Genomic DNA, 24,507 nt, shown 5'->3' with positions numbered 1-24,507 from the left:
GGAACGAGAGGAGAGAGGCAGGGGAGGGGAGGAGAGAGGCAGGTGAGGGAACGAGAGGAGAGAGGCAGGTGAGGGAACGAGAGGAGAGAGGCAGGTGAGGGAACGAGAGGAGAGAGGCAGGTGAGGGAACGAGAGGAGAGAGGCAGGAGAGGAGAGAGGCAGGTGAGGGGAGGAGAGGAGAGAGGCAGGTGAGGGGACGAGAGGAGAGAGGCAGGAGAGGAGAGAGGCAGGTAAGGGGAGGAGAGAGGCAGGAGAGGAGAGGAGAGAGGCAGGTGAGGGGAGGAGAGGAGAGAGGCAGGTGAGGGGAGGAGAGGAGAGAGGCAGGTGAGGGGAAGAGAGGAGAGAGGCAGGGAAGGAGAGGAGAGAGGAGAGAGGCAGGTGAGGGAACGAGAGGAGAGAGGCAGGTGAGGGGAGGAGAGAGGCAGGGGAGGGGAGGAGAGAGGCAGGAGAGGAGAGGAGAGAGGCAGGGGAGGGGAGGAGAGAGGCAGGGGAGGGGAGGGGAAGAGAGAGGCAGGTGAGGGGAGGGGAGGAGAGAGGCAGGTGAGGGGAGGGGAGGAGAGAGGCAGGTGAGGGAACGAGAGGAGAGAGGCAGGTGAGGGGAGGAGAGAGGCAGGGGAGGGGAGGAGAGAGGCAGGGGAGGGGAGGAGAGAGGCAGGTGGGGGGAGGGGAGGAGAGGAGAGAGGCAGGTGAGGGGAGGGGAGGAGAGAGGCAGGTGGGGGGAGGGGAGGAGAGGAGAGAGGCAGGTGAGGGGAGGGGAGGAGAGGAGAGAGGCAGGTGAGGGGAGGGGAGGAGAGAGGCAGGTGAGGGGAGGGGAGGAGAGAGGCAGGTGAGGGGAGGGGAGGAGAGAGGCAGGTGGGGGGAGGGGAGGAGAGAGGCAGGTGAGGGGAGGAGAGGAGAGAGGCAGGTGAGGGGAGGGGAGGAGAGAGGCAGGTGAGGGGAGGAGAGGAGAGAGGCAGGTGAGGGGAGGGGAGGAGAGAGGCAGGTGAGGGGAGGGGAGGAGAGAGGCAGGTGAGGGGAGGAGAGGAGGGGAGGAGAGAGGCAGGTGGGGGGAGGGGAGGAGAGAGGCAGGTGAGGGGAGGAGAGGAGAGAGGCAGGTGAGGGGAGGGGAGGAGAGAGGCAGGTGAGGGGAGGAGAGGAGAGAGGCAGGTGAGGGGAGGGGAGGAGAGAGGCAGGTGAGGGGAGGGGAGGAGAGAGGCAGGTGAGGGGAGGAGAGGAGGAGAGGAGAGAGGCAGGTGAGGGGAGGGGAGGAGAGAGGCAGGTGAGGGGAGGAGAGGAGGAGAGGAGAGAGGCAGGTGAGGGGGGGGGAGGAGAGAGGCAGGTGAGGGAACAACTTGTCGCTTTATAGCTGCTATAGTGCGAGTGAGAACAGGACTAACTCGTCACAACTTTAAAGTAGCTATAAATCTGGGCGGCTGGGGATCCGGTGGTAGAGCGGGGTGTCCACTAATCGTAGGGTTGGCGGTTCGATTCGCAGCCCACGTGACTCCACATGACTCCACGTGACTCCACGTGACTCCACGTGCCCATGTCCTTGGGCAAGACGCTGAACCCCGAGTTGCTCCCGATGGCAAGTTAGCGCCTTGCATGGCAACTCTGCTACCACTGGGTGTGTGTGTGTGTGTGTGTGTGTGTGTGTGTGTGTGTGTGTGTGTGAGACACAGTGTAAAGCTCTTTGGATAAAAGCGCTATATAAGTGCAGACCATTTACCAATTACTGGATAAAAAGTGCTCAGTAAAATACAGAATACAAACCATAATCATTGTATCATAATATTGAGTATTTTTTCTATAACAGCACCAGAAAGTGTTTTATTCCTTACTTAATGCAATGAAAAGAAAATACGCACGTGCTCCTCGTTTAATGCGCGCGCTCGCAAGTTTCAGCAGGTGCAGACAGGAGGACTGGATGAAAGTCTCTCTCTCTCCCCCTCCCCCTCTCTCTGTGTGTGTGTGTGTGTGTGTGTGTGTGTGTGTGTGTGTTTTTGACGGGGGTGAGGAGTACGTCAGGAGCAGATTTGTACCGACAGCACCGGGTGCATTCTCCCGTCAAACGCCATAAAAAGGCGCGCGGGAGTGATCAAAGCGGCGCGCGCTGCTGCTGCGGAGAAAAACGGGGGCTCGCGCTCTGCGCCCCGCCGTCTCGCGGGTGGAGGCGGTTTTGAAGGTTGGTTAAAACAAAACAAAACAACCCCCCCCCCCCCCCCCCACACACACACACAACAAAAAAATCATTTTCCCCGTCACGTTGTAGCGCTATTTACATTTTTATACCGCAACACCCCCCCCCCACACACACACACACACACACACACACACAGAGTTCAAAATGTCTGAAAAACTTTTATTTTTTGCGCAAATAACATCCTTTAATAGCCTACGCAAAATACAGAAAGTAGGCTAGAGGGGAAATAGCAGGATTATTATTATTATTATTATTATTATTATTTATTTTTTTAGCCTATTTATAGTTTTAATGAAGCACACAGTTTGAGATGTGGCAGAAATAAATAAGCAATTCAGTCAATGAAAGTGTGTGTGTGTGTGTGTGTGTGTGTGTGTATTCTCCTGTGAGCAGGCGATATTTGTATTTTTTTACTCTTTAGAGAAGCGGAAACGGTGATATTTACACACCAAGGCGAGCAGAACGGATTAAAGCGGCTTCTCTAAGGGCGAACCCCCCCTTCCCCCGCAATTATCTGAAAGGAGCTCCGTTGCTTAGCAACCCATGAAACCCGGGAAGCCTCGGAAGCGGAAAACACTTCCATAATCAAACTTTACTCAGATAAAGTGACAAACTTTTTTGTTTTGTATGTATCTAAGCGAATATATTAATACACAGATTCGATTTTATTACTTAAAAAATATTGGGATGGGGGGAAAAAAAATACGTTTACGGGCTGTCCAAAAAATCACGGTTGTTAATTGTGGGGCGTGGCCACGTCTGACCAACTCGAACAGAAGGACAGACGTGAAAAACATCAAATTCATGGATGTAATTTCTGAAGTAATTCAGACTAAAAGATGAAACTGTTACACGTATTAAATATGACGCGAGTATCATTTATTACTTTTTTAAAAAGTGGGCAAAAAATAAATAAGTAATGGCTGCCAGAAAAAAAATGGCAGGTTGGTATTTGGGGGCGTGGCCACATCTAACTGACCACAACAGACTCTGATGCAGATTTAAATTCAGTTCAGTTATTGAAATACTGATTTATTATTAGAAAATAAGGGGATGCAGATTCTACTGGCTTGACAGACAGACAGAGAGAGAGAGAGAGAGAGAGAGAGAGAGATAGAATATTGATCCCTGAGGGAAATTGTTTTGTTACAGTAGTACAAGGCACATAGTCAGACAATATATAAAGTCACTAAGTAAATAAATAAAAATAGGGGGTGTGGCCAGGACAGGAGGAGGAAGAAGAATTGTAAGTACCCATCTTTCTTCCTGAATTTTTTAAAAAGTATTTTATAAAACAGTTACTGAAAACTTTTCTGTAGTAAAATCTTAACTAGCGTCATGCAGCGGGTTCGAATAACGTAAATGGGGAAAAGACACTTGAGAGAGAAAAGGGTACCAAACTGTACTTTTTTTTTTTTTTCCCTCCGGGTACTCCGGTTTCCCCCCCAGTCCAAACACCTGCACGGCAGGCTGATCTGGCACGTCCCGAAAAGTGTCCGTAGTGTATGAATGTGAATGTGATTGTGCCCTGCGATGAATTGGCACCCCGTCCACCCCGCCTTGTGCCCCATGCTCCCTGGGCTCAGGCTCCAGGTTCCCCGCGACCCATTAGGATAAGCGGTATAGTGTGTATACACACTCGCACACACTCAACGGATAATTTTGAGACGCCGATCAGCCTACAACGCACGTCTTTGGACCGGGGGAGGAAACCGGAGTACCCGGAGGAAACCCCCGCAGCACGGGGAGAACATGCGAACTCCGCCCACACAGGGCAGAGGCAGGAATCGAACCCCCGACCTCAGAGCATAGCAAAAAAAATCGTAATAGCAGTGTGTAATACAGCAGGCTTTAGTAAATTGAACGGGTAGAGTAGATCAAAGTTAATGCTTTTGGTGGAAATCAGAGGATGTTGAATTTCTCACAACCGCTTACTGTGTGAAAATGTTGACGTTCTCGGATCTTGACCAAGTTCACAGCGTCCGTGCGGGAGGTCAGGACTAATACAGGAGTGCGGTTGGTTTTGTTCCATCACCTTCCAAAGCTGAGATATAATGTGCCATATTAGTACAGTATAATATAGTACAGCAAAAGGCCATAAATAAATAAACATGCTGTTACACATTTAAAGTGTGTGTTTATTTATTTTTTTTCTCTCCATCAGAATATAGTAATGCAAGTATAAAAACATGACACCAACACCACCCTAAACAATACAATTATACTGACTATCTAATCGACTAAACCTTACTACACCACCACTGTTTTATCTACAGTACTTTACTACACCATATCATACTGTCGTGTATCTCAGCTTTGGAGGGGGATAGGATGAGACTAAGGACACGCCCGTGTTAGTCTTGCCTGCTCCATCACACCAGGTGATTTGGGTGGAGAATGGTAAAGGCGTTAGTTAGCCTTTGTGTTTTTTGGGGCAAAAATTTCAACGCTCTTCTGTCTTCACCAAATTCACCGGGTGCGTTAGAGACGTCCAGACAAACCGAGGAGTCCAAAGTACTTGCATCCGATCACGTGTTGCACTCGAAACAAATATCGGTGTGTACAGTATAGCACTATGCACAGTGTAGTTTATAGCACTGTACATTGTACAGTAGTATTGTGCAGTATAGCTAGGTAAAGTGTATTAATAGGTATTGTTGGTCAAATTAGTATAGTACATTGGAAACGTGCGTGAGCCTCTGGGTGATGTTCTGCTGGGAAATCTCACGACCTGGCGTTCATGCGGATGTTACTTTGACACGTACCACCTACCTAAACATCGTCACAGACCCAGTTCACGCCTTCGTGGTAACGGTGTTCCTTAACGAGCGTGTCCTCTTTCTGCAGGAAAATGCTCCCTGACACGCGGAGAAAAGAAACGTTCAGGAACGGTTTGAGAAACGCGACGGAGAATCGGCCTTCGAATTCCCCAGAGCTCAATCCGATCGACGGGACGTGCTGGAGAAACGAGTCCGATCTTACAGGACGTAAAGGATCTACCGCTAACGTCCTGGTACCAGCTACCACAGCACACCTTCCGAGGTCCTGTGGAGTCCACGCCCGGCCGGGTCAGCGCCGTTCCTGCAGCACAAAGGGGAACCTAAACGCTATTAGGCAGGTGGTTTTAACGTTATGGCTGGTGGATGTATATAGAATACCTGACTCAAAAACAGCTCATGCTTTTAACTTGCAGTTCCACATTAACCCTTTATACGTTTATTCATTCTGTCATTTTTTAATTTCAGCAACAGTGATTTTGAAGGCAAAGATACGAAAGGAGAGCAAACACATGGCTTTAATTTAGACAGTTTTATTTGAGATCATTACAAAAAAGACACAATGGGAAGATTATCCATGCACAGATGAGCTTGTGGATGAGCGTGTTCATCTATGTTCTCACACGGGTTTAGTAACAGCCAAACGGATCAGCTTTTATAGGAACTATCTACAGAATCCTGAAAAAGGGTGAGGCACAGGCTGGGTCACGCTGGTTATTAGAGGCGGTGTAAGTGTGGAAAGAGTTAAAGATGAACGTGAAACCCAGCCGGACCCGTGTTCTGAACATGTTCGGATTCTCCTGCGCTGCTTTACACATCCACGACCTTCACAAGTGCTTTCATTTCTTTCTGCAAGGCCTAGTGGTGCACGTTTAATTCTCTATTATTTACACAATCGGCCATGCATTCTGTACGTGTGTGTGTGTGTGTGTGTGTGGCAGCCCACTTGTAAAGCTCTACTGTGGATACGCCTCAATCACCATCGCGTGACCCTGAGGGAAACCAGAAATGTGTTACTATTGACATGAATATACAGATCGTTCATTACTTAGGATTAAAGTAGAAATCGCAAACTTATTTTTAAAAAGTCTTTGAATTACTAATATTACAATCAATAAATATCAATTTAATAGTACAATATTATTGTAATACAAATATGAATAAAAAGCTATGTAAAAACAAATACATGTAGGCTAGTAGAGATTAGAATAAGAGGCTAAGTAGATAAAGAATTAATTTATTTTTATATTAAATTCAGATATAAATGCGTTAGCAAAGTGTAATAGTACAAATATTACTGGGGGAAAAAATTAATAAAGTTATAGTACTAAATATAATACTGAACTAAAAATAAGGAAATAGTTTAACGCTGTTCTAAAAATAATTTAAGAATGTGTAGCGGAAGATGACGGGGAACAATTCAACCCAAGAAACACAGTAATGATGAAGAAAATATAGACATTAAGTAAACAATACTTCTTATAAACTCACTGTATATTTTTGCTACAATATTAAATTAGCATCAATTTATAATATACAAGTGTTTATTACTGTAATTACTGTTGCATGTGTGTGTTACCTGTCCCCCTGCTGCACACGCTGCCACCAGGCCGTACTGTCCCCCCTCCTTCTTAAGCCGGTGTGCTACCGTGGTAACCAGGCGACAGCCGGTGGCTCCGAACGGGTGTCCGAGGGAGAGCGAGCCGCCCCACAGGTTAAACTTCTCCATGGGAGGACGACCAACCTGGAGCATGAGTGTGTACACGATTAACACACGTAATTAACCAACCAAACACGTACGTACACACACACACACGCACCTTTGTTTTCCTGCCCATGTAGGTCTGAGCAAACCAATCAGAGTCCATCGCCTTCATATTAGCCATGATCTGACCCTGAAACATCAAATAAAACATAAAAGCGATTAGCGGGCCCAAGCACTGAGGGTGCAGCGCCATGCGTTCCATTCCAATAGAAGCGTGTGAGCCACAAAAAAAAATAAAAAAAAAATTTACAAAGCAACAATTTAGAGCTGCGTCATCTTTTATACGTCCACACAGGCCACGCCTCCTACACTGGGACTCATGTTGGTAAACATTACACGCTAGTAATAAAACTGTAGCGAGTCTACTGGATTAATTTAGCACAGTGTTCACACTACACACACACACACACACAGGTTTAAACTGGTGACAGTGTACCTTAAATACACTGGGCACTGACCACTGTAGCAACACTCATGGGGGAGGGACTACAGGGTTTGTGTGTGTGTGTGCTGAGAGAGAGAGAGAGAGAGAGAGAGAGCAAAAGCATGGCGGGAAAAAAAAAAAGAAACGCAAGAAAAAATGAGAGAGAAGAGAGAAAAGATAAAGTGCTGTGAATAAGTATTTGATTTCTCCTGTTTTTGTATCTTCAAATGAAATGCAACATAAAACAAAGGCACCCTGAGTAAACACACAATACCGTTTTTATTTATTTAATTTACTGAAGCAAAAGAAAATTATCCAGCACCGATCACCCATGAGAAAAACTAATTGCCCCTCAAACTTAAAATCTTCTCATTCCAGCTTGAGCAGGAATGACTGCAACCAAACGCAGAAGAGTTTTTCCGTTTGGAGACAACGGCTCTCGCTGTGGTTCTTTGGAGTCCCAGAGCCTTTGAAATAGCTTGGCAACCCTTCCCAGACTGATGTCTTTCAATCACCTTCTTCATCATCATCATCATCATCATCATCATCATCTCTGGAATTTCTTTCACTCTGGCGTTGTGTGTTACTGAGTAAGACTTTTAACCAACTTCATACTGTAGATGTGGCCTGGTTGTGTCTGAACCCCGTTATCAATGCACTTTTGTAGATTTGGGGAATAATAAATCTTCACACAGGCTCAGTTGGTCCTGGATCACTTTTTTGCGTCAATAAATAACTATCATTTAAAAACTGTATTTAGTGTTTCCTCAGGTCGCCTTTGGCAGAAAGAGGGAAAAAAAAGGAGAGAGGTTGTGGAAGGACATGAAGCAAGCAGTTCATGTGAGGAAGTCCATCAACATCCCAGAGACGAAGCTGTTCTATACTGAGGAACGGGATAAAACTCCTCCGAGCCGATGTTCAGGACTGATCAACGGTTACCCCAAACGTTCACATACTTTTGCCACGCACAGATATCTAATATTGGGTGAATTAAATGACCAAGCGTAATATGTTTGTCTGGTTTGTTTAACTGGGTTCTCTTCATCTACTTTCAGGACTCTAAAATGGAATTCTGATGATGTTGTAGGTCACGTTTATGCAGAAATATAGAAACCTCTAAAGGGTTCACAAACTTACAAGCACCACTGTATAGGTAGAGAAAGAAAGCATTAAAGAATGAGAGGAAAAAAGAAGTAGGGAAGAAAGAACAGGTCTGGGGGCGGGGCTACAGTGTTTATGATGTAGTATCTGTGTAAGTCAAGAGACGGTAACATCACAGCGCTACGTGGAAGTGGACGCACTCACCGCGAAAGCCTCGTGGAACTCGAACACGTCGATGTCGGCCAGCGTCAGGCCGCTCTTCTCCAGGACCTTCGGCGTGGCGTAGGTCGGGCTGGGGGGGGGGGATCGTATTTTAGGACTTTTAGCGTCATAAAAACATGCTACATGCTCCCTGGGAGGTAAAGGAGGCCGTCATAATCATAGCACGTTAGCTGATACTAACGTCAGCCATTTTTATTAATCAGAGGAAAAAAAACTGCAGCTAGCACCATTTCTACAAAAAACAAGTGCACGCTTGCTTAAGCAGCTGTGTTCAGGTAAATAAGTATCTTTAACGCGCTGATCATTGTTTAGGATCTGAAAACCTGCACTAGTAAGTGAAATAAAATAATAACAATACTTGTTTACATTTCTGCGCTGCAATCCGAACCGTGTAACACAGCACGCATATTTTAAAATGAACAGAGCACAAACACAGCCACGAGCTCGACACGCAGAAAAATAAACATCAAGAGAGAAGAAAGGCACGAGCGGAGAAAAGGCAGCTGTCACTCACCCGAGCAGGAGCTGGTCTTTAGGGTCCTGAGACACGTACACGAAGTCTCTGAAATAACACACAAACAACAGAACGCAAAACTTTCAGTACGCCGCACGCGAAGGGGAACGAAACGGGAGGCGTTCCCTGCGACACGGTGGAGGAGTTTAACCCGAGTGACATTAAAGCGGAGATTAACACCCCGTCCTCTGCTCCGAGACAATTTACTGCGTCTGGTCCTGAAAACGGAGCCGGAGCGGGTACGGGAAAGACTTGGCTTTATTCCAAGTTTGTTAGGAAAAGAATGAAAATGAGAGAGAGAGAGAGAGAAACATAAGGGAAAGAGAAGAAAGAAAAAATACAGAGAAAGAAACAAAAGGGAGGGAAAGAGAGAACAGAAATAAAGAAATAAACAAAGATATCAAAAGAAAGATAAAGTGAGAGTAAAAGAAAGATCTTTACAGAAAGAAAAGACAAAAAAGAACTATAAAAGAAAGAATGACAAAGTAAAAAGAAAGAAGATACACAAGATAGACTGTCAAAGACAGTGAAAGAAAGTAAGAGATAGATAGATAGATAGATAGATAGAAAGAAATACGGTGTGTTTCAGCTGGAGTTTTCCTTTAAGCTCGGGACTGGATCACACAGCGCTGAACTACAGCAGCACTAACAGGACAAAAACTAACGATGGAAATTTAAAATGGCCGAGATCATGGTGTAGGAGTTGGAGGTTTGTGTAGAGGGGGTCGTGTGTAGGGGTTTGTGTAGAGTTGATTCAGATGAGGGTTTACCTGAGATACGCTTTGGGCTTGTAACCCATGGCGAGCGCTTTCTCTTCAGACATGATGAGCACTGCAGAGGCACCGTCAGTCTGCACACACACACACACACACACACGGAGTTCAGCAGGTAGGATCACATGTAATCAGTAAGCAGGCATGTGATTGGTCACTGACCAGGAAGGAGGAGTTAGCGGCGGTGACGGTGCCGTGTGGTTTGATGAAGGCGGGCTTGAGTTTGCCCATCTGCTCCATGCTGCTGGGACGAATACCGTTGTCCTTAGAGACGATGTCCTTCCCTGTATAAACACAGCTGCTTATAACACCGTGTGTGTGTGTGTGTGTGTGTGTATGTGTGTGTGTATATATATATATATATATATATATATATATATATATATATATATATATATATATATATATATATATATAGATAGAAGGCTCACCTGGCACTTTGAAGCTGATGATGTCACTGAGCAGTCCCTCGTCCTGAGCTTTCTTCGCCAGAGCGTGAGACCGCAACGCAAACTCGTCCTGCTCCAAGCGAGACACGGCGAACGCTGCGGCCAAACGATCCGCAGAGTGACCCATCGTCTCCGCCGTGGAGAACTCCGCTACTGCAGGGAGCTACAGAGAGGAGAGAGAGTGGGATCAGAGGGAGAAAGGGAGGGAGTGTGATGAGAGAGAGAGGGGGGGAGGGAGTATGATGATAGAGAGGGTGAGAGAGAGAGAGAGGACAAGAGAGAGGGAGGGGAGGGGGGGACAGAGAGGGAGGGAGGGGGGGGGGGAGGGAGAGAGGGAGGGGGGGGGGGGAGAGAGGGAGGGGGGGGGGGGGCAGAGAAGGAGGAGAGGGAGAAGGGGAGGGAGAGGGAGTGGAAGGGGAGAAGGAGAGAGGGGAGAGAGAGAGAGAGAGAGAGAGAGAGAGAGACAGACAGACAGACAGACCAAAAAGGAGGCAGATAGACACAGACATATAAAGAGACAAATAAAGAGACAAAAAGAAAAAGACAGAGAGGGAGAGTGAAAAAAGGAAAGGAACAGAGAAAAAGAAAGACAGACAGAGAAACAATGACAGGATGGAAGAAGGGAGGACGAGTACCTCGGGTGCGAGGTGAGCGAGTCTGATGGAGCCGAGCAGAGACAGTCGCGCACCGAGAGTCTTAGCCTTGTTCAGAGACAGCATGGTCTTCCGCATCCTGCGGCTGTGACGGATCGGGACATCAGACATGAACTCCACTCCACCGGCCACCACGGCGTCACACTGACCGGCTGCGATCAGACCCACGGCTACGACGTACACACACACACACACACACACACACACCACATGCTAATAACACGGCACGTGTGAATATGTTCTGTCAAGCTGTGTGATTACAATCTGGCATTAAGTAGACGTTCATCATTATTCTACTGAAAACAGGAAGTGAGGAAACATCTCCGCCATAACGGGTGGTGCATAAAAAGTGTCTGGCCCCCTTAATCGCTGCTTGCAGCAATTGGTTATTATATTCAGAATTTTGACTTTTTTATTAAATCCCTTTTAAGTGCATTTATGTTTCCTTTCCTTTTATGGGTTAGTCTTAGCTCTGGATTTGTGTGTGTATGTGTGTGTGTGTGTGTGTGTATTACCTGTAGTCATGGCTTGGTTGGAGGAGATGCAGGCCATAGTGACGGTGTGAGCAGGAATCTTGTCTGAGAATCCGGCACCCAGAGCGGCCTGAACACACACACACACACACACACACACACACACACCCCTTCAGTGTGAGATCTTCCAGTCTGTATGTAGTTGATCATTTCAGTCCTGAGTGTGGTACACTGACCTCTCGGGCCACGTTGCTGGTCTTCACTTCCTGGATGACGGTTCCATAGACGATGTAATCCACCGCGTCTTTCGGGATGTCGGTTCGGTTCAGCAAACCTCTGCAACACACAATACACACAGACCATCAGACGCGTCAGTACAGCGCTGTGGAATTTAATGGTCACGTTACGTCATGTCACAATCGTCCTTATTGTAGCTTTAAGAGACGTACTGTAAAGCTCCTCTGGCCAGATCGTGGGGCATCAGATCAGAATATCTAAATAAAAAACAAAAACCAGTTACAAAAGGTTCAATAAAACCCGGAATCGCTGTTCAGCACGGTTCTTCACTGTATTTCCAGGGTAACTTGTTACAATTCGTAACGAATTATCTTCAAAGTCGACGCCCTTTCCGACTAGAAATTTCCAAAAATGTATTCTTGGCGTTTTCTCGAGCGATTTCTTGAGGAATTTCCCCGAGATGATGTTTTTAAACAGTAATAAAGGAGTTCACACCGATGCCGGACTCTTATCCGCTGCTTTCCGGAATGTTTCTCTGGCCGGAATGAGTCGTCCGTTTAAAAAAAAAAAAAATTAATAAATAAAATGTTTGTTTTCTAACTAAAGAAACGAACACGGCACGACTCTATTTCTGCCTACGACACCGATTTCACACGTTTAATCACACACCTTCAGATCAAAAGGGTTTTTAACATCATGAGAAACGTTTCAGTCGAGTGTCCACAAACTTCTGACCGGGAGTGTGTGTATGACAGGATAAGATCAAACCATGGTTCCAGGTTTGTTCAGGAACTAACTGCAGGTAGGAACTAAAGATTCGAGTCGGGAACCGGAGAAACATCAGACCACTGGACTGTTCCGAGGGACCGCTCGGGCGGGTCATTTGGATCGGTCGCTTTGGATGGTTTATCTCGAATTTGTGTAATCTTTACGAGCTGGTTAAAAGCTCGGACTCTGCGACTTTCAACCCTGGAAGTACAGGAAGTAAGTCAGAGCGAGAAATAAATCCGTAGTCAGAACTCCTTCACACATATACTTCACACACACACACACACACGTACGTAGTGCCAGACTGCAGGAACGGTGTACGGACTCCATCGACCAGAACGATGTTCTTCACTCCAGGCTTGGCCAGAGTCTTCTTACTTTTAACTGTTTATAAAACACACACACACACACACACACACACACACACACACACATTTCCTTGAATAAACTAAACACAATTTATGACTGTGTGTGCATGTGAGGAGGGTGTGGGGGGGGTTCACCTTGTGCCTGTAGAGGAGCGGATGTGCCGAGACACCGTGCAGCTGTAGAGACAGAGAGAGCTGTTACAAGCGTTATATTAAACTGCAATCATATTAATAACGTCGCCATAAAATACATTCACGACTCTTACACCGTATCGTATAAATCCTGATCTACTTCTCTTATAACACAACGTCGTCGTTACAAAACAAACGGAATTTATATCGTATGTCAATATCGTCTCCTGAATCCGGACACGTCTCGTATCGCGTCGAGCATTCGCGTAAACGGGAAATGAAAACAACAGATCGTCATCATCATCACTCAGACCGATCCGATCAGACTCAGACTCCGCCTCTGAGCTGCTTACCGAAGCCAAGAGCCCTGGACGAGTTCACCGGCCGGCTCCTCAGAGAATTCATCAACATGGACGCCATTCTGTAACACACAGAAAAACCGCTTAAATCTGGGGCTTAAATCTGACCAGGGGTTTATTTCTGATGTATTTCTCCAGGAGATAAACCGGTGAGCGTACATTTCTGTTTGTACTCCAAGCTCAGACGCAGAAACGGCTACATTTCAGTTCATAAAAGATCTCTCCGATCCGTAATACTCGATCGGACGGACGGATCCGCGTTACATTTAAAAGTCGAATTAAAACCATTTTTTGCAGGCACACAGCGTTCGTATCACTTCATAATATTGAGATTAAACCACCGGATTACTTTTACGATGACTTTATGAACTCTTTTTGCCGCTTGAAGGTTTTGGTTCCATGGGCTGTAAACAGAGGGAGCGAAATCGCCCGGGTTTCCTTAAAAACGTCTCCGTTTGTGTTTCGAAGACGGAGGAAAGTCTTACGGGTTTGGAACGACACGATGATGAGGAACCGATGACGGGATTTTTAATTTTTGGGTGAACTCCCCCTTTTAGACGGATATCGGTACAAGGTTTTCCTTTTCATAGCCCGAATCACACCCAGAGACTCTCTCGCATTCATTTTGGCACTTGGAGTATTTCTTTATTCTTTGGAGTATTTGATTATTTTGGGAACCGGTACAAAATGAATTCAAACTGTATTTACGAAACACATCACATACAGATGCAAGGTGTTAAACAGTAAACCCTTCTCTAGACTTTTGTTTGTTTATATTGTTGTCTCTGTGCATTTAATCCTCATGTTAGTGATCTTCGCAGCATAAAAAGACAACAAACCCTTCCATCAGCGTCATGCAGCTGTACAGGAAGTTTTATCCCCAGCTATGCAAGGACTTTATTTATTTCACCTTTATAATATGACCTGGGTTTTAAAATGGTGACTTTTCCCCCCGTGACCTTTCACCTACTTCCAGCACAAGGGTGAGGTGATCTAAATAGACCTGGTGCGCGTGCTCAAAGTCACAGCCAGGACATGACACCGCTTATTTAGACACAAACACAAAGATTTCAGTTCCAAAAATGTTCAAACCCTGTGCGTTTAGCCAACTAGTCATGCACTGCTAAGCTAAGCTAAGCTAAGCTAACCTAAGCTAGGCTAAGCTAAGCTACCCATAGAACCTGCAGGTTTGTGAATGAAAGTAGCGGTTGCCAGGGAGACTGCGAGCGCGAACGCGGTATATTTTATTAATTAAAAATATATTTTAATAATGTAAACACATATTTAAAATATATAGCTATATTATATTGTTACCTGTCAACAGGTTTGCAGATGAAATCAGAACCGGTTCGCTCTTCCTGACTCTGTCCGAAAGTTAACTACAAAAATATATATATATATCTGCGCGGTCCCCTACACAAAGGACCCCACACTGCGGGTATTGTTAGTAGGCCTGAATAATGCCTGCGTGAAAAAACCCACACATAAACAAATAACTAGCACGTAAACACATTTAAAACACAATCTACACAATCTAAATTATATTCTAAGCACATTTGAATGATTATTCGTGTAGACATATATTTATAAGTGTTATATGTGTAAGGTTTAAAACACAGGCGATGTGTAAGGTGACTCAGTCGTGTCCGGCGGTTGGGTTGGGTTGTCTCGCGCACGTACCTGTGGTGGTGTGAGTGCACTCGAGCTGGAGCTGCGATGGCGAGTCTGAGAGCTGCGGCGGCTTTGTGCAGGTTGACAACAAGCAAATATTCCTACTGCTCAGGTGAGAGTTCCGTCCAGCTCACACTAGCGGTACTTGCGTCATTACTAGGGGTACAAATGCATGCAGCAGGACAGTAAACCTTTTCAGTTTTGTTTTGTGACCCCGGTGTGGTGCAGTGACTGAGCGCGTGAACTTTCACCCACTTTCCCAGAGAGGTTAGAGTAAGGTTAGATTTAGTTATTTATTTATATATTAATAGGTCATTACATATAAAGAGTTGGAAAACAAAATAACATTTGCGCATTGCAAGTAACCCCGGACCATTCAGGAGTTGGATATGAACGTGGATACGTGTTGAATAATGTTTATCATTATAATTACCATTAAATTCCTCAGTTCAATTAAACAAAGATTTTTTTTTTTGTAAATAAAATGTTAGTTTTCTAATGAAAGAAATGAATATATCATATCGGCACGATTCTATTTGTGTCTGCGACACCGATTTCACACGTTTAATCACACACCTTCAGATCAAAAGGGTTTTAACATCATGAGAAACGTTTCAGTCGCGTGTCCACAAACTTTTGACTGGTAGTGTGTGTGTATATATATATATATATATATATATATTTCCATCTCTGCTAACTGTGTGTGTGTGTGTGTTTTAGGAAATGGACATCGTAACCTCTCTGTGTCAGCAGCATTACTTGGTAAACTTGGAAACTGTTTCATAACCCAGCACATGATGCTTTATTACATGTTTATAATATTCATCTTTTTTAATCTATAATTTCTCTCTCTCTCTCACTCTCTCTCTCGCTCTCACACTTTCTCTCTGACTCTCTCACACTCTCACTCACTCTCTCTCTCCACTCTCACACTCTCTCTCTCACTTGCTCTGACTCTCTCTCTCTCTCTCTCTCTCTCTCTCTCTCTCTCTCTCTCTCTGACTCTCTCTCTCTCTCTCGTGTTTGCGGTCTCCGCAGCTCGCACTCATGTTAATTATGACATTAAAGGTGACGTGGCGGTTGTGAGGATCAACGATCCAACCTCCAAGGTGCGTGTTCACTTCTCAGCGTTCATTACTGTGATGTTTATTTACTATGTTTGTTTTTTTTTCTTATTTGTTTGTTTGTTTATTGTTCAGGTAACATAAGACTTTAAGGAACATGGTTTGTAATTGTTCCGGATAAATTCCTCATATCCGTCCATCGGTCTGTGTTTGTTCATCAGCGCACTCGCTTCTCTGTCATCTCTCTCGATGTTTATTTACTTGTTTGTTTAAATATTTTATACATGATGTTGCAAGTTCAGTGTTTGTGGATGTTAGATTGCTTAAGGAGTGTGTGTGTGTGTGTGTGTGTGTGTGTGTGTGTGTGTGTGTGTGTGTGTGCTACAGGTGAACACACTGTCGAAGCAGTTGCAGGCCGAGCTGACGGAGGTGATGGGGGAGATTTGGGGAAACGGAGCGATTAAGAGTGCGGTGCTCATCTCCACCAAACCGGGCTGCTTCATCGCCGGAGCTGATATCAAGTACAACACACACACACACACACACACACACTATTTGCCACGACAACACACACACACACACGAGTAGTTGGTAGCTAAAGGCCTTTCTTTCAGTTGTGTGTGTGTGTAATTATGAGTAATTCGTGCCTTTCCTGTCTCTCAGCATGATCAAGGCCTGTACGAGTGCAGAGGAAGTGACATCCCTGTCACAGGAAGGACAGAAGATGTTTGAGAAGATCGAGAAGTCGCCCATCCCCATCGTGGCAGCCATTAACGGCTCCTGCCTGGGCGGCGGCCTGGAGGTGAGAGCGGGAGGAGCCAATCAGAACCTTACGTTCATCACAATACTGACACCGATATTATACACCACAGCGCTGCTGAACTCTGGACTGTGATTGGTCAGAATGATGATGAGGCTTTTTGTTTTGTTTTTGTTTATTTCGCACCTCTGGGCCACCGTAGTCACAGTTTCACTTCTGTTTGTGTAGTTTGCGATCGCGTGTCAGTACCGAGTGGCCACTAAGAGTAAGAAGACGGTTCTGGGTACGCCGGAGGTGATGCTGGGACTCCTGCCCGGAGCTGGAGGAACTCAGAGACTACCCAAGATGGTGAGACTCTTTTACACGCACGCACACACCACTGCATCAATTCATTCCGCTCATCTACACCGCAACACAGTTGATAAAGTGCCCTCAAGGGTGCTCTTGCACTAGAGAAAACGTGCTGAAGTGCCCTCAAGGGTGCCCTTCAAATTGATGAAGGAAAAAACGTGATGAAATGCATCCTAGGATGCCCGTCCAACGGAAAATAGCCACTCTGTGCGAGACTTCCTGATGCAGTGCCCTATAGGGTTCCCCTTACTAGCAAGAAAATATGATGAAGTGCACTAATGGCTGCCCTTCAAATAAAAATAAATTAAAAAATCATGATAAAGTGCTCCCTGGGGTGCTGTAACACATTACAGGGTGCCCCTATGTTCGAGAAAACTATGAAGTGACCCCTAAGATGCTGCTACGTGATGGAAAATGTGATGAAACGCCCTCAAGGGTGGTCCTACGTGAGGGGAAAATGGGATGAAATGCCCTCTAGGGTGCCCTTCCAGTGGAGAATAGGTGCTGCTGTGCCCTATAGGTTCCACTACATGTGAGAAGATGGGATGCAGTGCCTTTCAGGCTCTATAAAAAAGTAAAGCATGTTGTTTAATGAACAGTGGAACGCTGTGGTGTAAGAGGAATAAAGCACCCGACGGACGTGCCGCTGCGGGAGCTTCAGGCTTCATCGCGCCGCCCCTGAGAGGTCTGTTCCATGATTATCTGCTGATGCTGGACTCTGACGTTGGCGTTGTCTCTGTTTCAGGTGGGACTTCCTGCTGCCTTCGATATGATGCTGACGGGGAGGAACATCCGAGCAGACAAGGCCAAGAAGATGGGTCTCGTCCACCAAGTCATCGACCCCCTCGGTACCACGGCCTGGAATTTATACATAGTCCCTTTCAGTGTGTGTGCAGTTTTAATGTGTGTGTGTGTGTGTGTGTGTGTGTGTGTGTGTGTGTGTGTGTGTGTGTGTGTGTGTAGGTCCAGGACTGAAGAGCCCAGAGGAAAGGACTATAGACTATCTGGAAGAAGTGGCTGTGGACGTTGCGAAAGGCCTCGCTAATAAGAAGGTCACTGTGGAGAAGAAGAAAGGCTTAATGCAGAGTAATACACACACACACACACACACACTCTTTGTCCTCCACTTACATAATCTGTTTTAAAAGTGAAGGGTCATGGATGCTAACAGTTACCTGTTTCTTAGTGTTCTTATATCGTGTGTGTGTGTGTGTGTGTGTGTGTGTGTGTGTGTGTGTGTCAGAGCTGCAGGATTCGGTGATGGGAATGGCTTTTGTGAGGAAACAGATCTACAACACGGTCACCAAGAAAGTCATGAAACAAACCAAAGGCCTTTATCCAGCGCCGCTCAAGATCATAGAGGTACACACACACACACACACACACACACACACACACACACACACACACACACACAGTGTCGTAATATTTGTCATCACGGGCAGATTATTCAGTATCATTCTCTTTCCCTATAGTATAGTTAATAAGGATTCACGTGGTGCGTACGCGTCGCGCTTAACGTAAACGTCTCTCTTCGTGTTCCCAAACTCGTGCGTTTTCAACTGATCGGAGATTTAAATCAGTGTGTTCTGCTGAATAACTGAGATTTGTTTCTGCACTGCAGTCCGATCCGTAAATCTGTAAACTGTGTGTAAGTGTGTGTGAGTTACAAAGTTAATCAACTGTACTGACGTCAAACAAACAAACAAACAAACAAACATTGACTCATAATAATGTGCAAAATCACAGATTAGTACTCTGTGTGTGTGTGTGTGTGTGTTTATTTATTTATTTATTGTGTGTGTGTGTGTGTTTAGTGTGTGCAGACGGGTATAGAGAAAGGTTCAGATGCAGGATACCAGAAGGAGTCAGAGGTCAGTATCCTTATCAGCTTTATACTGTATTATATTATATTATATTATATTATATTATATTATATTATATTATCACTATGTCTTATGTAAACGTCTCAGATTGTGTTAAACGTTATACAATAAAGCATTTTAAATTCATGTGAATCTAAATAAACTAGCTAGACTGCGACTAACAATCTATCTGTTCACTTCAATCCATTTAAAATACCTTGTTGTTATGAAATATATATTTGTTAAATGTTTATTGTATAATATAATAATCTTTTATACATTTTCTAATGCTGTATATTTCATATATATTTTTAAACAGCCTATATTTTAAAAATTTTACACTAATAGGGTATATTTTATACATATTCTTTATACATAGCCTGTAGTTTGTTTGTTTATGTTTTGTTTTTGTTTACGTATGTTTCATACGTTTAAGGTTTGTTTTTCAGTAGTCGGTATTTGATGTATGTTCTAATATCCCACAGTTTATACATTTTTTAATAGTTTATATCTGATATGTTTAGTAATTGCGTGTATTTGAACAATTTTCTAAAACCTTTGTTTCCTATGGTGTATAATTTATTAATTACTAAACATTCTGTAAATAATAATAATAATAATAATGATGAATGCGATTATCCAATAAATGGACATATTAGATGTTTATGCTTCTGTACCTTTAGGCAGGATAAACCCCGGTTTGTTCTTTTTCGGCAGAACTTCGGCAAGCTGGCGATGACGTCGGAATCGCGCGGTCTGATTGGTCTGTACCAGGGTCAGGTGACCTGTAAGAAGAATAATTTCGGTAAACCAGAGAGAGAAGTGAAGTGAGTGAGAGCAGAGCACCGAACGCTGATGCATCAGCTGCTGTGATATTTTTCTCACGCGGAATGGGTTGCTGTAAAATGTGTGTTTGTGATTGAGCAGGACCTTGGCGATCCTGGGGGCGGGGCTTATGGGGGCGGGTATCGCCCAGGTAACTGTGGATAAGGGCGTGGCCACCATCCTGAAGGACACGACGGTGGAGGGATTGGCCAGAGGACAACAGCAGGTCTACAAGGGGTGAGGACATCACACTCTCTCCCGTCTCTTATTAAACACCACACTTGCAGTGTGTGCTTTCATCCACCAGAGGGAGACAGACAGCAGTGTGTATATTGTATGAGAGATAATACGGTGCAGCCACCAGGGGGCAGTGACTCACTTTTAATTTCTCCACCTCTATTTTTCATATCATTTTGTTACGTGTGACTCAGGTTTCACACACAGACCTGTTAGCTATGTATATTTCTCCTATAAGTAACAAAAACTCTTCTGATCATTAATGCGCTTTTAAAAAAAAAATATTAGTCCAGGGGGAGGGGTCAGACCTAATCTAGCTCCTCCTACTCTGGCAGAGTCGGACCAAAATTCCAGGAGGTGGAGTCAGAACTAATCCAGCTCCTCCTACCTGGGTGGAGTCAAGCCAAAAGTTCAGGGGGTGGAGACAACTCAGAACTTATTAACTCTTAGAACCCTGATAAATGTGTGTAGGAGACATTGGATCAGGTTCAGCTCCACCCCTCTGGACCTTTGCTTCAATTCCACTAAAGTAGGAGGAGGAGCTTGATCAGGCTTGACTCCACCCCCTGGACTTCTGGTTCTGCAGCAAGGATTATCTCACCTTTGAGGAATATCTGTGAACATGTTCAAGTATCTAAATTCCCCTACTACAGTGTTACCTGAATCGAGTCTCCTCTCTCTCTGTCTCTCTCTCTCAGACTGGATGATAAAGTAAAGAAGAAGAACATAACGTCGTTCGAGAGAGATACGACTCTGTCGGTCCTGACCTCGCAGCTGGACTACAGCGGCTTTACGAAGGCTGACATGGTGATCGAGGCCGTGTTCGAGGATCTGGCCATCAAACACCGAGTGCTGAAGGAGGTGGAAGCTGTAAGTGTTTCTAAACACACACTCTTCATGTACACAACGTTTACACACACACTGCTGATACACACCGTACGCCTACACACTGTTTTCTTCTTGCTAATTGGCTTAAGCAGGATGTAATTCTTTCTGGCAACGATACAGATAGGAATAATAGATCCTGTGTGTGTGTGTGTGTGTGTGTGTGTGTGTGTGCAGGTGACCCCTCCGCACTGCATCTTTGCCTCCAACACATCAGCGTTGCCCATCAAAGACATCGCCGCCATCAGCACCAGACCTGACAAGGTGAGTGTGAAGTAAAAAAAAAAAAAGAAAGAATAATAATAATAAAATGTAGAGTATAAGGTAAAGGGAAATGCAGAAAGAAAACCAGCAGCCAAACACAAAATAATAATCGTGCAATAATTAATACCAGTTCTAGAAGAAAATATTAATCTAAAACTTATAGAAAACAGAGTTACAGTAATGTACAAATAAAAATAGTGGAAAAAATGTGTATTATTTTCCCATTTCTAACAAATGACCAAGTGCATTATTGGTAGAAAATACTTTGTTGTAAGGAGTGCTGGTCTTTTGTTGAACCTCTGGCTGTGTGTGTGTGCGCGTGTGTGTGTGCGCGTGTGTGTGTGCGCGTGTGTGTGTGTGTGTGTGTGTTGTAGGTGATCGGGATGCACTATTTCTCTCCGGTTGATAAGATGCAGTTGTTGGAGATCATCACAACTGATAAAACATCTAAAGACACGACGGCGTCGGCTGTAGCTCTCGGCCTCAAGCAGGGCAAAGTCATCATCGTGGTGGGGGTGAGTGTGTGTGTGTGTGTGTGTGTGTCATTACTTCATCACATGTACAAACTTCCTAAAACATAACATACCGTCTAAAGCTAAATTTTTATTTGTGTATGTAAAGAATGCTTCTCACTCTCTCTCGCTGTCTCTCTCTGTCTCCCTCTCCAGGATGGACCGGGATTCTACACCACTCGCTGCCTGGCTCCGACCCTCTCAGAGGCGATCAGAGTGCTGCAGGTGTGTTGCCGTCATTCACTGAGATAATTTCCTAAAAGAACGAATGAATCTTACACCGTGAAGCACTTACCGTAAACCCCGCCCTTTTCACACCGGTTGTGCTGCAGGAAGGGGTGGGGCCTAAGAAGCTGGACACCTTGACGACAGGGTTTGGGTTTCCCGTCGGCGTGGCGACGCTGGTGGACGAGGTAGGGGTTGACGTTGCAGCTCACGTGGCTGAGGATCTCGGGAAGGCGTTCGGTTCACGGTTCGGAGGCGGGAGCGTGGAGGTGCTGAAGAGCATGGTGCAGAAAGGCTTCAAGGGTACGAGACCATCGCAAAACGACAAGAACTGAACTAAATAATAGAAAGTTTAATGTGTGTGTGTGTGTGTGTGTGTGTCCAGGTCGTAAATCGGGTAAGGGCTGTTACGTGTACGGAGCCAAATCAAAGGATAAGCAGCTGAACTCAGGAACTGAGGAGATTCTGAAGAAGTTTAAACTGGTGGCGCCCCCTGCTGTGTAAGAGCTGCACACACACACACACCTCAGTACAGTGTATTACTCTTACAGTCATCAATGATTTATTAATGAAGGTCGTACTTTTTATCCGTTCATAGTTGCATTTCATTGTGGGATAGCAGCTATAGCGTGGTTACTATAGCAACAATAACGTATTACAGTAGACCGAGCGCATTAATAGAAGCCCGCGCGACTCTCGGAGCTGCTGTTATAGAAAACTAATCAACACCTCTTCTGACCAATCAGAATCCACAATGCAACAGTGCCGTGGTATCAGTACGTTTATCACGACTTTCCAGACCCTCCCTGACTGGATGTTGTAATTAGGTTTCCTTAATTATAACTCATTGCTCTAATTCCACAAACGATTATTGTTTTGCAGAAATTATGTTCACGTTCGAGATGAATACTCGCAGAACAATGGTCTCTTTGTGTGTGTGTGTGTGTGTGTGTGTGTGTGTGTGTGTAGGTCTGGAGATGAGGACGTACAGTATCGGCTCGTGTCCCGATTCGTGAACGAGGCTGTCCTGTGCCTGCAGGAGGGAATTCTGCCCGATCCCGTCCAAGGAGACATCGGAGCAGTGTTCGGACTCGGCTTCCCTCCCTGTCTCGGAGGTAAACACACACACACACACACACACGGTGTACATACTTTATGTCCATATTGAATTAATGCTAGCTCTATAATAGTGCAGTTTTTAATATATATATATATATATATATATATATATATATATATATATATATAAAACACACATACTGTGTAACGTGTTGTCCAGGTCCGTTCCGCTTCGTGGACTTGTTCGGCGCTGATAAACTCGTTCAGAAGATGAGACGGTACGAAGACGTGTACGGAAACCAGTTCACCCCCTGCCAGATCCTCCTCGATCACGCCAAGGATCCCAGCAAGAAGTTCCACAAGTGAACCTCAAAGCGCGAAAGGTTCTAACCCGTGTAAGAGCATCGTAGCCTTCCGACCTCGAGCTTCATCCTGAGGAGGAACGTCTTGTCTGTCTATACGCACTCGAACACACCGTCTGGAACACACGACTCCCTCGTAATGAACCGATTCCTGCCTCCGTAGCACATACGGACATAGCACCGTTTTGATTTGTGAGAATTATTGAACCGACATTTCTCTTACTACACAGTTCCTAAAATCGTTCCGAAGGTCTGTGTGATCTAAGAGTTCTACAGAAGGGAAATCTGTCACGTGTCTGTACCTGCGAAGAAGCGAAAAATGCGTGGTATGTTCTGTAAAATCGTGGCTGGTTGTGTGTTTAAAAGTTGCTCATTTAGTTCTCGCTGAATCTTAGTTTGTTTGTTTGTTTTTCTTTTCTTAGATTAAAAATCAGCACCTTCTATGAGTTAGCGTTCGTATGCAGGAGAAAGTCGACGGGGGGGGGGTTTTCTTCATTTACTGCTCGTTTGTATCGAATACGGTTTAAGGGAAAAAAGTGGGCGTGTCCTAATTATTTTGAGTAGGGTTGATTCAGCAGAAAAAGCGGAGATGTGGACGTGAAAGAGAAGTCACGTGTAGTATTATTAACCTCGGTAAAGAACCGGATTAGCATGCTAGCTAGCCGCTTTAAATCGTTAAAGGGGTAGTTTGGCCGAAAATTAAACTCCCGTCATCGTTGACTCGCCCTCGCGTCGTTCCAAAGCTGTATGACTTCCTATCTTCTGTGGAACGTAGAAGAAGATATTTTGAGAAATGTCTCTGTCTTTCGTTTCGTTTCGTTCTTTTTGTCCGTACAGTGGAAGTCAATGGGCGCCAAAAGTGTTTGGTTACTAACATACTTCCAAAACATCTTCTGTGTTCCGCAGAACAGCTTGTATTACTCTAGTATAAACGCTGGGTTTAACCACAAACATGAAGGGTGGTAGTACACGGGTTTTCCTGCCATCGTTTCATCTTCGAAAACGGTTAACTGACAGCTTGTTGTCCAGGAAGTGACAAATTCTGGATAGGAAATTAGGCATATTGGGAAACTGTTTAGGTTTATTATTATTATTATTATTATTACTAACGCTTATATAAACGCTTTTTTAAAATAAAGTTTTCGCTCTGGAACGATTTCAGAGTGGTTTTATTTGCACTGCTGGTTACGTTCTGATGAACTAGTTAGTTTTCGGTTTTTCCCCACGTGG

General features: G+C 44.9%; 2 protein-coding genes and 1 long non-coding RNA gene across 4 annotated transcripts; 2 read left to right on the top strand and 1 right to left on the bottom strand.

Moving 5' to 3' along the window:
* The first annotated feature begins 1,985 nt into the window (after window positions 1-1,985).
* Window positions 1,986-8,545, top strand: LOC128629405 (uncharacterized). The gene is made up of 4 exons (XR_008393760.1): window positions 1,986-2,164; window positions 5,030-6,755; window positions 7,527-7,738; window positions 7,920-8,545. It is a non-coding gene; the product is annotated as an uncharacterized LOC128629405 (long non-coding RNA).
* On the bottom strand, window positions 5,473-14,958 carry hadhb (hydroxyacyl-CoA dehydrogenase trifunctional multienzyme complex subunit beta). 2 transcript variants are annotated; one of them, XM_053677309.1, is made up of 16 exons: window positions 14,878-14,958; window positions 13,192-13,259; window positions 12,842-12,883; window positions 12,632-12,722; window positions 11,783-11,827; window positions 11,570-11,669; window positions 11,376-11,463; window positions 10,843-11,030; window positions 10,190-10,370; window positions 9,921-10,042; window positions 9,756-9,835; window positions 8,986-9,033; window positions 8,454-8,541; window positions 6,780-6,854; window positions 6,539-6,703; window positions 5,473-5,951 (listed from the first exon to the last, which is right to left on the bottom strand). In XM_053677309.1, exons 2-16 carry the CDS (start codon window positions 13,256-13,258, stop codon window positions 5,916-5,918), a joined length of 1,416 nt encoding a protein of 471 aa, XP_053533284.1. In that variant the 5' UTR covers window position 13,259; window positions 14,878-14,958; the 3' UTR covers window positions 5,473-5,915. The 2 variants fall into 2 exon arrangements, with proteins under 2 accessions (XP_053533284.1, XP_017311221.1); XM_017455732.3 differs by lacking the exon at window positions 14,878-14,958 and adding an exon at window positions 14,512-14,660.
* Window positions 14,851-24,430, top strand: hadhaa (hydroxyacyl-CoA dehydrogenase trifunctional multienzyme complex subunit alpha a). Its single transcript, XM_017455285.3, has 20 exons — window positions 14,851-14,980; window positions 15,589-15,630; window positions 15,907-15,977; window positions 16,320-16,453; window positions 16,596-16,734; window positions 16,921-17,040; window positions 17,789-17,891; window positions 18,007-18,129; window positions 18,287-18,405; window positions 18,861-18,917; window positions 19,626-19,735; window positions 19,836-19,970; window positions 20,669-20,840; window positions 21,033-21,119; window positions 21,494-21,634; window positions 21,788-21,856; window positions 21,964-22,159; window positions 22,242-22,356; window positions 22,826-22,971; window positions 23,136-24,430. Exons 1-20 carry the CDS (start codon window positions 14,914-14,916, stop codon window positions 23,279-23,281), a joined length of 2,292 nt encoding a protein of 763 aa, XP_017310774.1. The 5' UTR covers window positions 14,851-14,913; the 3' UTR covers window positions 23,282-24,430.
* The last annotated feature ends 77 nt before the right edge of the window (window positions 24,431-24,507 follow it).

This window comes from Ictalurus punctatus, chromosome 2 (genome assembly GCF_001660625.3).
Source record: "Ictalurus punctatus breed USDA103 chromosome 2, Coco_2.0, whole genome shotgun sequence".
Taxonomy (NCBI): Eukaryota; Metazoa; Chordata; class Actinopteri; order Siluriformes; family Ictaluridae; genus Ictalurus; species Ictalurus punctatus.
The sequence above is the reverse complement of the archived record's forward strand: the minus strand, read 5'-3'. Positions and strand labels throughout refer to the sequence as shown.

What these genes read in the sequence shown, in the direction of transcription:
- hadhaa (XM_017455285.3), top strand. Translation starts at nt 14,914, where the DNA reads ATGGCGAGTCTGAGAGCTGCGGCGGCTTTGTGCAGGTTGACAACAAGC. An exon ending in CAACAGCAGGTCTACAAGGG is followed by an intron (nt 19,971 to 20,668) that starts GTGAGGACATCA and finishes TCTCTCTCTCAG; the next exon opens with ACTGGATGATAAAGTAAAGA. An exon ending in TCAGCACCAGACCTGACAAG is followed by an intron (nt 21,120 to 21,493) that starts GTGAGTGTGAAG and finishes TGTGTGTTGTAG; the next exon opens with GTGATCGGGATGCACTATTT.
- hadhb (XM_053677309.1), bottom strand. Translation starts at nt 13,258, where the DNA reads ATGGCGTCCATGTTGATGAATTCTCTGAGGAGCCGGCCGGTGAACTCG. An exon ending in CCAGCAACGTGGCCCGAGAG is followed by an intron (nt 11,464 to 11,569) that starts GTCAGTGTACCA and finishes GTGTGTGTTCAG; the next exon opens with GCCGCTCTGGGTGCCGGATT. An exon ending in ACATGGGCAGGAAAACAAAG is followed by an intron (nt 6,704 to 6,779) that starts GTGCGTGTGTGT and finishes CTCATGCTCCAG; the next exon opens with GTTGGTCGTCCTCCCATGGA.